Source organism: Phlebotomus papatasi, chromosome 1 (genome assembly GCF_024763615.1).
Source record: "Phlebotomus papatasi isolate M1 chromosome 1, Ppap_2.1, whole genome shotgun sequence".
NCBI lineage: Eukaryota > Metazoa > Arthropoda > Insecta > Diptera > Psychodidae > Phlebotomus > Phlebotomus papatasi.
The window spans coordinates 107,590,735-107,605,105 of record NC_077222.1 but is presented as its reverse complement, the minus strand read 5'-3'; the positions used below and the strand labels follow the sequence as shown (position 1 = coordinate 107,605,105).

The window sequence follows — 14,371 nt, the reverse complement described above, 5'->3', positions numbered from 1 at the left end:
TATAAATTTCCGGTAGAGATCGCCTCGCTCCGCGCAGTTGACTGTTAATGCTGAAAAGAACTTTTGGGTGATTCGAGCCGGAAATCCTGCTTCTTGGGATGTTTCTTCCTGTCCAGACATGGTTTCCTGCACATAATCATCTGTTATTAAAAGGTAAGTTAATTTATTCATTAAGAAACTTATTTTCCCTAGTGAATTCTCTGAACTATGGAAGGAAGCACTCGTTTCAAAGTTTAAAAAGCTTCTTTCTTCTGCAAACGCTTTCGCAGAGGCTCCATTTTTAAAAGCTCCTTCCTAAATCCATTTCTTACCATGGTATTATACATCATACGCAAATTGAGTGATTTTAGATGATTCATTCATCCTGAGCAACACGGGAATGGATTTTTAATTCCATTTGTGAAAAAGTAGTAGTGAACCATTTCCCTGACATCCTTTTCCCACCATTCTTTTTCCATACCTGAAGAAGGAGCAACCAAGCTCCGAAACGTTGGCAAGAAATAGAGGAGGAGAAGATCAAAGGTCAAAATCCCGTGTTTTCACTTCTTAAAAAAAAAGATTTTTAACTCCCTTAGTCCTTTAGTTACATAGGAAAAATACTCCGACAGCGAAGGGAATAGGGGGAGGCTTTGATCGTTCGCACATACGCTACCTTCAGACACTTCATATTTCTCCCATATTCCTTTATGAATCTCACATATGGCTATATATTGTAATAGCTAACCTTAAATCCCATCTTTCCTGAAAAAATTGAGAGTCTAATCCTTTTTTCCTAGTTTCAGGAAACAAAAAATAAAAACAGGTCCAAAACTGTAATTTTGCTGTGCAATATTTCATACGATTGTGCAGAATTAATATCACTTTTCTGAAAAACTACTATCACAGAGGGTAGAAGGGTTATTAGGAATCAGATTTATGTAAAAATCTTTTAGGCTGAACAGGCACTTTTTGTGGGTGGAACAAAATTCACAAACTTGACTCAGATTCATCGATCGCACATAGAAGACTGCTTCTTTCAGATATTTTCCAGGAAACTTCATTTTAGATACGATCCCTCATATTCACATCTATTGTAATCTACCGATTTGATCCACCACTAAAAAGGAAAACTTAAAAATCGTAAAGTTGATAAACAAGAAGTAATTTGACTCAAATAGGCTGCAGTTGAGTAATTATTAAGCAATTTTACATTACTTTGATATAAAAATATTTTTCAAGCTTGCACAAACTGAATGTGCAATGAAAGAATCACATCTGCAATAAGCTCATACAGTTTACAACTGGTTTTTTGACAATCTTTGACATAACCTCACTATTGTGTTGTTTTGCATGACAAAGAAAAGAAATTGTCCGTGAGAAGCTGTTTTGTGAAAATTTTAGCTTGTTCACCTGCTGAAGCTCAATATCTGTGCTAAATCCCGATTCCTGCAGCTGCAGGAACAGAGAAATCTTCAATGATGCGCATTCAAACGTTTTTGTGCATATCCGGCTCCGTGGAGGAATGGTGGAATCTTGTGTGGTCTTCTCGCTTGCAGAGTTTTAGTCAATTTTTAGCTTTAAAAACTTATTGATTCGTGTAAATTTGGTGATATTTGGACTTTTTAAGAAAGTATTCATCAGATTTAACCGTTTCCGGAGTGAAATTCTCGTAGAACCAACCAAAAAAATGGTTTTTAATGTCAATAAAACATCTCTCAGAAAAGTTCCAAAAAAGTGATATTAAAATGTTTTATTCTATATAAAAATGGTTTAATCAAGTAGATTAGAGTTCCCTTTAAACAATGATGTGCAACTTTTAGTGTCCGGTGCAAAATTTACGGTGAAAATGGGGTGTTCAATGATGGCGTGAATCGTGTGCGATAATAGAAACTTGATTCATCTATCGGATAAATCGCCATTAAATTTTCATTTTCCTCTGGAGGAAAATCTAAGGATTTCCTGGAATTTTGTTTGGTGGGATTATAAACCTTATAAGTAAGACATTTTTTTGGCATAGTTGGAGAATCCATACAGTTTGCATGGTAGTCAGAAAAAATCACTGAACTTGAACATCATTTTTGTATGCGAAAGTTCAAAGCCTCCCCCTACATTTTGTTGTTCTTTACTCGTTTCGCGGAAAGTCACGCGGAATTTTTGCTAAAAATAGCGGACCCAAAATTCGACATCCCATCGAATTTGTTAAAATTGACCTTCATCCTCTTTTCTGATTTTAATTCTGGTTGCCAATTTGTTTTCTTGAACAGTTACTCTCTATCAATAGAGTTTGTAATGAAATTAATCAATTAATTACCATAATAAAATGTAAAGAATTTAAATTTATTGACCGTTAGGACAGTCATAATAGAGCCCCCATAATAGATTTTTTTTCTTTCCACAAAAATCATCTATTAATAATGTAAGAAACTTATTTTAAAATATGAACATTCTATCTCAAATCTCAAGTATTTCTAGTATATTAACTGAAAAGGGTAATTATTATCAATCACAATTCAGAAAATCTACCATGAAAACGCTATCAATATCACTCCTAACATTTGTGGATTCTGAAAATATTTTACTTTCAAGAACTTTACCTTTTTTTATGAAAGATCTATAGTAGTTGTACTTCTTTCTTCTTCTAAATGCATTGTGAATAGGGGAAAGCGCCCATGCTTTGCACGGTCCCTAGCTTTATAATGACTAAATTTTTCCTATGTTTTTCAATAAATATGATTTATCACACACATATTTTGAAAACTAGAGGACAGTGTCTTGTTTTTAAAACATATTGTGGAGTCATATTTATTGAGAAACATAGGAAAAATTTACTCATTATAAAGCTTCGGACCGTTAAAAAGGGTTAAGCATGGGTTTTTTTCCCTATTCAATTCTCTGGACACTTCCCAAAAATCTTTAATTTAATTCAATTCTGGGTCTCGACCGTGTGGATATTCAATGGTAGTCAAGGTAGAGAGCTCGGTATATTTTTTGTTCTTTAATTTATTCTTTCAGCCAACGTTCCTATTCAGAATGAGATCTTTTTAGGGAATCAAAAATCTGAGAGAACAATAATCAAGGAAAAATCTAGAGCACTAACCTTTTACCAATTCTGCTTTCAACACTTTCTCATTCATCAATCGGAAGTAATGCACGCCGCACGCGTGAAGCTATCTTATCCTATTATATACTTATGTACTTTCCTCCTGATTCCAAATGTCCTGACGATTCGAGCCGGAAACATATTTCTTTACAGAAATAAAACCATTGGAGACTCTTCATAATGAAAAGCATAACAATTCGAGCCGGAAGTAACAGTATGTACTTGCGATTTAGGATTTAAAACCTATTATTGTTGGAAAGATTTCTATGTCAATTTAAAGACTTATAAAAAGTGTTAGCAAAAATTAAGTTTGAAATGTGTTTAAATTAAACTCAAATTTCGTATTCAAAAAAATTATCAGAGTTATAAAATAATGCAATTGTTTTTCTATCAAATGAGAAAGATTTACATAATTTTGATGACATGATAAGCTATATTTTTCATATTTTTTAAAATTGTCTACAGAAGTAAGATTAAAAAGATATTTAGGAAATTTAGCAGGTAAAATATGAGAAAACTGCTTGATTCTAATTATTTAGGGAAATTAGTGTAGTTAATTTCTATGAGATTCTGTGAGGATCTTCACAATAATTTAACTCTTTCCGGACCGTAGCATATGCTGCAAGCCAATTTCATAATTTTTTAATCAAAATTATCTAAGCTCAGGAATTAATTGAGGTCCTACAAAAAATATCTTACATTTGGACATCCTTATAGTTTGTAATCATCCAAAAGAATTGAATTTTTCTCAGTTCTGAATAATTAAAAAACACTGTTTTTCACAGAACATTCATATGCTGCTTTGGGTACACAGAGTCCCAAAAGAGACGAAAGAGTTAAAGTATAAATTACAAATTCGGAAATCTTATGCGTGCTTGAAAAGAAAATGCGTTGCCTAGCATTTTCTTTTCAATTTTTACTGATGAGATTTATTCATACACCTGTAAAATGAATAATACACAAGACTGAAAATTAAATATTTAAATAACTTTTAGACTTGTAAATATTTAAATATTTGAAGTCTCTATAAATCAAGAATCACTTACCTTATTTATCTTGCTGATGGAAATTTCCTTGAATTCAACAAGCCAAATAAGATTAATAAGAGTGTCTTAAATTAGGTCTTTTACAGCATATTGAAACACAAAACTTTGCTCTAAAAATTCATTTCAAAATTTATTGCAAAAAATGTTCCTTTGTTATTATCATTATTTTTCTCAATTAACTTAAAAATGTCCTTATCACTACTTTCTATGTTACAATGCTTTGGGATTATACCATGTTTTTTCACCTACAAAACCACATGAAAGGAATTCTCTTCTCTGTTTTTTTTTCTTCAATAACGCAAATTGTGGGAAAAAACTCACTAGGAAGCCGTTAGACACTAGCTACACAGAATTCAACAAAAGAACATTATCACCTAGAAACACTGAGGAAATAGTTTTCTGGAAGAGGAACAGAACAGAAAAGGATTTGAAAATTCGTTAACGAATATTTCAACTTGTCCTCCGGAATTTTTAGGATGGAGGACTTGGAAGTGTGTGAGGAATTCACTTGAGGTCAGGAGTCTCTTCACTTTCCGATGGTGAGTGATTATTGAGTGAGGAGGAGCACCTCACCTGGAGCTCCTCGTACGTCTTGCCATGTAGAAAGCAAACTAGCACAGCTGTCATATTGTCCCCACCCAAACCACCCATCTGGAAGTCCGGAGCAAGGCATCGAGTCATCAGCTGTTCACAAATTTCTTCTGGATAGAGACCCAGGGCTATTCGTTGTCTGCAGAAATCAACAACATCCTCATTGCTCAGCACATCCCAAATACCATCGCAGGCTAGAACTGCAAATTCCCATTCTGGCGTAATTTTCCTCACTTCAACATCCGGATACGCTGTAAAAGATGACTATGCTATTTCTCTGACCTACCGTGGGAGGGAAATAGTTAATCTTTTACCTGTGACTATCTGATCTTCAGGACTCAGGTGGGTATTTTTCTTGAAGACAAAATCCCCAAGAGCCCGAGACAGTGCCAAATTCCCATTGACACGATTGTACTCCACAAAGCCACCTCCCTCGAAGATCCGCTTCATCTCTCGCTCATTGTTGGGCTTGTGGTCAATCGACAGCACCTCCACTTTGCCATTGATACACGCAATTGCACGCGAATCCCCAGCATTAGCACAATACAGCGTGTCATTCTTTATGAGGATGGACACAGCCGTCGATCCAGCCATCTGCTCCCTCAGTTTCTCATCTTTCAGCATCGCATCGTCAATGTCCAGGAATGCCTTAACAGTGTTGAAAAAGCCCATTAGTCCGGAAATTAACAATTTCGCCTTGCATGAAACAATGATTCATGGATTTTTAAAATCAATGGAGAATGAGATAAGAGCTTCAGCTTGATCTTCTGTGAGATGCATTGAAGTTAGTGATAAGCCTAGATTAGGCTTTTGTTGGTAAGATTATTAACGTGAGCCACATCGAAATATCTGTAAATTCGATTGAAAGTTGAGGTTTGGGAGACGGTTTTCGCACTTAACTCGAAGAACCTGAGAAATTTTAGGTGCACTGACAAAAATAATGTAAAGAGCGCCTATAGCATTGGTCCTAAAGAGACTAGACCACTAGACTTCTCAACAAATTTGGATAAAATATGGTTTCTTGAGAGATATTAAAGCTAGAAATCAAGAATAAGGAATATTGGACAGCCAGTTAAGCTACAGAGCGTACGGCTTAAATGGAAATTGATTTAGGCGAGTCTATTTTAACCCATTCAGTCAATGTACCAGAAATATTTCAGATAGAATGTTCGTATTTTGGGATTAGTATCCTACAGATTAATAGATGAATTTTTATAAAGAAAAAAAAATTATCCATTATGGGGGCGCAGGGAGCCGCCCTCAAACACGCGTCTTAACGGTCACTGAATTTAAATTCTGTACTTTAATTCATTACAAACTCTATTGATTTAGATAGAGTAACTATACAAGAAAACACATTGGCAACCAGAATTCAAATCAGGAAAGAGGATGAAGGCCAATTTTAACAAATTCGACGGGATGTCGAATTTTCCGTCCGCCATTTTGAGTAAAATTTTTGCATGACTTCACGCGCAGTGAGAAAAGAACAACAAAATGTATTCCCATCTCTGTCGGGCTATTTTTTCCAAGTAATTGAAGGACTAAAGTAACTAAAAATCCATTCCCGACAGAAATTCGAATACCAACTGACCTGGAATAAATCATCTAAAATCACTCAATTTGCGTATGATGTATAATACCATGGTAAGGAATGGCTTAAGTTTTCTCAGAGCTCATGAAAGAATTATGCGTTTTGACAAGTTTTGCCCCAGTCTCCCTTATTGTCAGAAAAAATACTTAAATTTTTAGGCTATTTTTGCTCCTATTGGTCATAGAGGTAAAAAATACACCAAATCAGACTCTGTTGACTTTTCGAAGGCCAGACATAAGACCTTCTACTGGTTTTGTTCATTGCTTTCATTTTTATTACTGATTTTTGGTCCGCGAAAACTGTCTCGTCGTTAAAGGGTTTTAAATTTAAACAGTTGAATCTTATTGTTATGACTACTTTTACTCCGCGTGAAATTCGTTCTACGGCCGATTCATTCAAAACAAATCGCCTGCGTCGCCTGCAGCGGGTATGCAAATTTTCTCGATGCATAACACCATTTCGCGCGTTTTTTCGATCCCAAAAATGTGCATAATCCCGGGACTGAGTGTATTGTGTTCCCAAACCCCTATTCATTACTAGCAGTCAACACAAATATAAAAAAAACTCGATTAGGGTGAAAGGAACGTCTATTGACATTTTAAGAACTCGTGTCAGCACCTATTGACACCCTACTCTTTACCATTTGGGATATGAAATTTGAACATCTCTGTTTATAGTAAAAGGTATATTAAAAAAAAAACGTTATAGGGTGATTGTATGTACGGCCCCACTATATGTACAGCCCCACTATTATGTACAGCGCCACTATTGTACTAATATTTGTACAGGGACATGAATCAGAAATATATTATTATTATTATTATTATTATTGGTCTAAAGCGAGACAGTTTGGAAAGTTGGACAAAACAGTGTGGAATGTGAGACACCTCCTAAAAAACTTGATAATAAATCAATTAAATATTTCAATTTTCAATAAAAAGATTATTAAACCTAATTTTGTGATTATTTGAGAAGTTAAAAATGCAAAAGTCGTTATTTAACAATCAAAGAGTGACTTGCAAGAAGAATTTAAAAAATGTATTGCATGCGTGATATTCATAACCTTGACACGGTAGTTGTCATTTTCTCTGTTTCTTATGGAAGTATACATCCATTTAAAAGGTGAACAAAAAATATTTGTGAAATATTACATTTAAAAAGGATAGAAAAGTGATTTAATTTCGTGTTGCTTTTAAAACAAGTTTTATGAAATCTTGGACAAGTTGATTTTGTGAATGAATTTGGTAGTTTTGTGCAGTGAAATCATGTTAACAAGGATGACAAAGGTCCTTAACTCTTTCGCGTCTTTAGGGTAATGTCATAACTCGGGGAAAAAAGTTTTTTTTGGGTATTTACATTAATTGAAATCTATCTGTTCGTGCACGACATCATAATAGAAGGATGTAAGATTCTTGGCTCATTTTCTCAAGACTCCAGTTAGATTTCAATTAATGTAAATAGCCAAAAAGAAACTTTTTTCCCCGGGTCGTATATGACCCTAAAGACGCGAAAGAGTTAAGTACCCGGAGAAGTAGTTGCAACAGCAGTTAGCAGCTGATAAGGAGAAAATCTCCTGGAAAAGGCTGCAAGGATTTCTAGATTCCGAAGACCACTTTTTCTGATAGAGTGGGTAGTAAATATCTCAAAAACACCTGGAGAAAGACAAAGAGGAGCCTCTACAGAACTCCCAAAGCAAGTGGAAAAGGACCTGGGCGGATTAGGTATCCAAATGTAAGGTATCCAAACTATAACTGCTGGACAGCGCGAAGTGTCTATGAAATTTACAGAACCTCTTTTTGGTTGGACTTCCAGGAAGTTCTTGGTAATTAGCATTCCTCAAGTGTTAACCGGACATAAAGGAGGGATTAGAATAACCATCAAATGTGCAAGTATACAGAGAAAACCCTCAACATTCGATTTTCTACATATTTCGCATAATATTTTGTCATTAATATCACTATGTCCAACTTTCCAAAAATTTTTGTCCCGCTTTCCAAAATTTTGTCCATCTTTTCAAAATGTGTAGTTTTTTAATTTGTGGAATATTCCAATTAATTAGTTGAAATATCTATTAAAAACTGTTAAGATTCTGTTAGAATATTTCACAAGCAATCTCATGATGCAGAGAAAATGAAAAAATATATATTTATTCGGCTTAAAAATGCATTTGAAATTGAACTTTTTCTTAAGTGTCTCCCTTTCCACCATTTACCCTATTACTTATATTTTACTAGATTACATTCAATAATTTTCAAAATTTGACAAAAGTGTCAATAGGGGTTCCCTGTCGAACAGACGTTCCTCCGACCCTATGGCACTTTAGAATAGTCATGCACTAAAAAAATGTTCAGAAGGAAAATTTCCCCTTTTGATTTTTCTTTGGGATAGCACAAGAGGTTTAACAGTTCTACCTCCTTGATTTTTTCAAAGACTTCTTTCTCTTTATTTTAAGTGTTCTGAATCTCCTAGATATCTTCATGGATACCACTAGAGGAATTCTGTAATGATATGACAATGTCAAATAACAAATTATTGTGGTAAATTCAGGAACAGGATATCATTAAAGCCCGATGAACATTGAATGGCCATTGTAAAGGAGCATTATGAAGCTCTTAGTAACTGATGTAAATCTGGTTTTTGATATTTTTCGTATTTATCACATCAAAATTCTTAAATTTGTCGACATTGTCATACTATTACTCTGATAGAAATCCGAAAAAGTTAAAATAACATTCCGGAAATGTTAATTTTACCCTGCAGTATTGATCCGAAATCGGTGTAAATATTACCCCTTTTAGGTGTATTGGGGGTTAAAATTACCCTTTTTAATGTTAATTTTAACCTTAAAAAGGTGTAAAATTAACATTAAAAAATGTTGATAGGGTAAGTGTGCCAAATTCCGGCCAGCTTGCAATTTCGGCCACCTTTTTTGTTCCTCGAATTTCCATGAATTTTTAGTTTTTACATACTCTAGAGATTATACAATGCAAAAGAATAACAAAAAATGTAGCTTCGACAAACGAAATGACGTGAAAAAAGCATTTAAAGAATTCCCTAAGGGGAAGAACTATGAGATTGAAGGTGGCCAAAATAGGGCACCAAAGCTATGTCCACATTTTTTATTAATTTTAAAATGTATGAAGAATGATTTTAAAGTAAATAAAGACGATAAACTGTCTACAAGGTTCTAAGCAACACTCCTTAAATAAAATGAATTAAAAAAAATCAATTTCTATTAAAGATATTACATTTCAAACTTGAGACTTTGGCGCTTGCATGCAACTACGCCGAAATCTGGCACACTTACCCTATATTTTTACATCTAAAAGGTGTTAAAGTTATGAGGAAAAAAAGTTAATCGCACCTTCTTTTTTCTCAGTGTACAGAATTTCCCTACAGGAAAGTTTTAAACTATCCTATTCATAATTTAAGGGGTATCGGAAAATACTTTAGCAAAGTTCAAGTCCGATCGAATGACATGAAATACTGTGAAAAGTGTAATAAAGTGAAAATTGGAAAGAAACTTTAGGATTCTGACCTCATCAGCGCAGCAAAAATTACATAACTCGTAAAAGAAAGAAAAACAAGACAAGTTGCCGGAATAAATTTTTGGGTAAGAATTGACAGGGAGAGACGGAGGAGCTTTTCTTCCGGAGAAAGCAAAGTGGGGCAGAGAATATCTGTGGAGTGTGGGAAATTCGCACGATCTCATTCCCACACACACTCACTTGCTTCATGGCCTCTTCGGGGTTTTCCTCATACTCTGGCCGCTTGACAATGAACTTGTGGAGGTGCTTTCCAGCATACTGGGCCACATTGGCGCCCCCGTGGCCATCGTAGACGGCAAAGAAGGCCGCTTGTGGATCATCAGGCAACGACAGGATGTGAGTGTGGGAGTCTTCCATGTGAACACGCCATCCTTGCATACAACTCGAGCCCACCTGCGGAAGTAGATCCATTAATCAAGCTGGACAGGACAGGTGGGACAGAGAGATGGGGGCTAGTGCCACTCACCCGGAATTGATCATTCTGACAATAGGCGGACTCTTTATTGGTCACTGGCTCCGACAGTGTTAGCCCCATTGCGCAGTTGACTCCAAATTAAGCCCCCAGCCAATTGTGTCTCATTGATTTTCCCGTCTAGCCAGGTCACACGTGCTCCTTGTCACCCGGGAAAATCTGAATCCTGTCTCCGGAAAATTGGTAAACAAAATTTTGATTTTTTTGGTGGGTGAAGAAAGTACTGAAAATTTAGGATTTTCTTCTACCTTGTCGCGTTGCCACCCACACACACTGTAATTCCGCACTTGGTGCTAAATGATGGATAAAGAGTTGATGATAAATATTGAATTTTTTCTTCTCCACTTGTTAAAATATTGGAGGAATCTTCTTCTTGCACACTACTACATCGAGCCGCCCTCTGGCGACTTACGACACCGTGCAAAAGGCATTGGTGGGAGTGGGACGGCACGATTGCCTCCGCACACGAAAAAAAAGTCAAGGCAGTAATCTTATCTCGGAAACCAACTAAAAGCCCCAATGGAGATAAGTCACTGCGATGAAAACTACCTTATCACGACCACAGATGATTTACAGCATCGAAGTCAATGTGTAAATTGTGAACACCGTCTCACGCAACGATTAATTCTGATTTTTCATTTGGGGGAATCACACACGGGGATGTCAGCTGGCTCTCTCACACATTCGCACTTCCCCGCGTCTTGTCATTTGCCAAAATTTCCGCAAGACGGCGCTGCGACGACCAGTGTTGCCAACTCTAGGAGATTTTTCCTAGATTTAGGAGATTCGAGTGGGAAGGTCCGAAAATTTTGATCTAGGAGTTAGGTTAGGAGAATTATTTAGGAGAATATTTTTTTTTAGAAATTATCGAAATTATCTATAAAATTTATCAGAAAAATTGCGACAAACACAATCTAACGTGGAAAAAGTCAACAAGAGCATTTAACACTTCGTAGAAAGAACCCTAACTAAAAGTGTCACGGAAGGACCAAGTGGCAGCCGCTGCCATTTATCGAATTTTATAAAATATTTTGATATTTTTACTTATATTTTAATATTCGAAGCTTTAGTCAGTTCTTTTCTGGTGTCTGAATCAGAAATTTCATCTCCTTGGGTACTGTATCTAAAGATTTCTAACCATTCGATGTTTTCATCTTTATCAGAATCATGGAGTAGGGGAATGTGGTCTGCCTTTTAATACGGCAGCCTTTGAATTTTTAATTTTTCTCTTATTTTTCAAAGCAAAAATTCTATTTTATGAACAATACAGTAGAGTCTCTCTATAGTCCATATTTGGTTTCAGATTTGACACTTGTGTCGCACTATAGTCCATGTAATTTTTTAAAATTATCAACGACTTTTAGTATTGAAATTCCTCGACGGCTTCCACTTTCTTTGCGATTGTGATACTTGTCCTTGCTCTCTTCATTATGGATCACAATTATCACAACTACTTAATAAAGTTTGCCAAAAATATTAAAATAATTATGCTTGTTGCGTACTAAAAAACATAACTTAACATAAAATCAATGTTTTGAAATCAACGGTCGATAAATTGTGGACTATAGAGCGATGGCCTATAGCGAGACTTTACTGTAGTTAATACTATTAACTATTTTCTATTAACTTCACTTAACAAAATGGAATTTTAGCTTTGGGAAATAACAACAGAAAAATTGAAGCATTCTAATTTTGACGCATTTAAAGGTATGTCACTTTTCCCTATATTTCATCTCAATAATTAGCAAAAATACTTTCGAACTGTTCTTCTAGGGCTTTTAAACATTAATAACCAAGAAAATAACATCTGCAGAACGTCAATCTCTCATATAAAATGCATATGGCAGCAACTGCCACTTGGTCCATCCGAGTGCAGTTTTTTGTTTTTGCAATATATTTACATTAATATTTAATTTTTATTAAAAATTTTATAACGAAAAAATGGCCAGATAAATTCTGCACACATTCAACTACATTTTCTGCACTATAAAAAATACATTGAAAACTAAATTGGCAGCGGCTGCCACTATAGGGTCCATCCATGGTGTAACGAACTAAGAAGGTGTGCTCACAACATGGCGGCTGGAGTATTGGTGTTTTTGAAATTGTGAAATTAACGGTCACTTCTGAAACGCTGTCAAAAACCCTCAGATTTCAATTCAATACGGTTCATTTTCCTTTCAAATTCAATAATTTATTCCAAGTAAGGCTTATGAATCCTAAATTTGTGAGTATTTTCCTTAAAAATAGCGCAATATCTAAAGAAGCTCATCTGAGAAATTGTGCACCTTAGCCCCGCAATTCTTCACAAGAAAACGTCACACACGCACCGGAATTCTAAATTTTCACAATAAAGGCGGTTCTAGAACCTTTTAGACTACTTTTAAGAACACAATTTACAACATAAAATATTCTATCATAAAAACAAAGAAATTCGGCAAATTTGACACTTCGGAGGTGTGAGTCAAAAACTTTCTGCGGCGACTCTCAAAATTATTTTTGGCAGCCGGCTAAACATAATGAAATATTTCCATATTTTTTGTTAAATTTTATTTTAAAAATAATTTTAGATGCTTTATTTAACCCCAAGTATATCGCAATTGGCATATATAAATGTATTTTCACACAAGAAACTTTTATTGTTATTGAAAGAAGAAGATATACCGAATATTCGCGCTTTTTCTGCTTTATATAATGATTTAATTTTCCCTGATTATATGCGCAAACTTTTTGTGATAATTCCAGGTCAGCTTATTATGTTAAATTCGGTTCGTGGGCCAAAAGTTGACTGTCTTTCATCGGCCAAAAGTTTCATCTAAAATTTGTATAAAGTGATCAAATTAGTGCAACTAAGTGTTTTCAATCTGGTTCCGTTTTGAAGTTATTTCATTTGCGAGACAAGTGAAAAAATCAACTTTAAAGTTTCCTCATGAAATATTATTAATTTTCAAGTGAACTTTCGCACATCTCAAGCCTATTGAGATGCGAAGTATGAGGCCTATATCTCCCATAGTTTAGGAGAAAATTTGACTTTAAAGTTTTTCAAATATTTTAATGTATTTCTCATCGATTTTTCCTCATTTTCAAGTGAAATTTTGCACATTACAAGCCTAAAGTGGGCTCTAAAAGTATGTAGATATTGAGATTTCTATCTCTCGGATGACTTTCTCTTTTTGAGACTTTCAAATAGTTTAGATGAATAGGGAACATTTCATGAAAATTTTCGAAATTTGCAAAATATTATGAAATTCTCATGAAAACATCTTTGAAATTTGAAATTGGTTTTAGTCTGTTTGTTAGTTTTTTGAAGACAATTTTGTAGACAATCCAAAATTTCTGATAGATTTTTAGGGAAGAGCACCATCGATCGGCAGTGTTCCTCGGATCGTCAGGTTAATACCGTATCGTTGCTCCAAATAAAATGAATTTTTAAAAATTATTAGCTACTTTTTACCGTTTAACTCTCATAATAATGCACTGGAAAAACCCAGATTTTTATTTATTTTTAATTTTTAACTGATCAACTCGAGTATTTCTACTGCTCAATATTAAATTTTTTTGTTCACCATATTTTATTTTATATTGCTAATTTTGGTGACCACTTTTTAATTTTTTTATTGCTCACTTAGAATACTTTTACTGATCATTTTTATTTTTTTTTATCATTGAGGTTTTATTTTTTTCTCCAAATTTTTAATTTTTTCTTATGGTCTCTACACTTATGGTCTTATGGTCTATATGAAGGAAATTCCCTGCAGCTTTGTAGGGAGAAACGTCAAATTTCTGTCAAAAACGCAATTTTTGACGAAAATTGCTCCCAATGTGTAGACGCCTTTAATCACTTTTAAACTGTTTTCTGTCTAAATTGAATATTTTTACTGATCATTCTTAATATTTTATTTGACTACTCGTTTTTAGTTTATTTTCTTACCAATTTTTAATTTTTTTCCTGTCATGTTTAATTTTTTACTGAACGCATTTTTTTAAAATTTTACTGCCCTTTTTAATTTCTTACTAGGGGAGACCGGGGTACCTATAGCCAGG

At 34.6% G+C, this 14,371-nt stretch overlaps 1 protein-coding gene across 4 annotated transcripts; it reads right to left on the bottom strand.

Annotated features, from left to right (window-relative positions):
* Positions 1 to 4,229: 4,229 nt before the first annotated feature.
* On the bottom strand, positions 4,230 to 11,054 carry LOC129799114 (probable protein phosphatase 2C T23F11.1). Of its 4 annotated transcripts, none has more exons than XM_055842757.1 (6): positions 10,877 to 11,034; positions 10,576 to 10,620; positions 10,322 to 10,497; positions 10,036 to 10,248; positions 5,031 to 5,364; positions 4,230 to 4,967 (listed from the first exon to the last, which is right to left on the bottom strand). In XM_055842757.1, the coding sequence occupies exons 3-6, from the start codon at positions 10,388 to 10,390 to the stop codon at positions 4,630 to 4,632; spliced, it is 954 nt and encodes a 317-aa protein (XP_055698732.1). In that variant the 5' UTR covers positions 10,391 to 10,497; positions 10,576 to 10,620; positions 10,877 to 11,034; the 3' UTR covers positions 4,230 to 4,629. The 4 variants fall into 4 exon arrangements, with proteins under 4 accessions (XP_055698732.1, XP_055698731.1, XP_055698730.1 ...); XM_055842756.1 differs by having other exon boundaries at positions 10,322 to 10,493; XM_055842755.1 differs by having other exon boundaries at positions 10,322 to 10,493; positions 10,576 to 11,054.
* Positions 11,055 to 14,371: the final 3,317 nt, after the last annotated feature.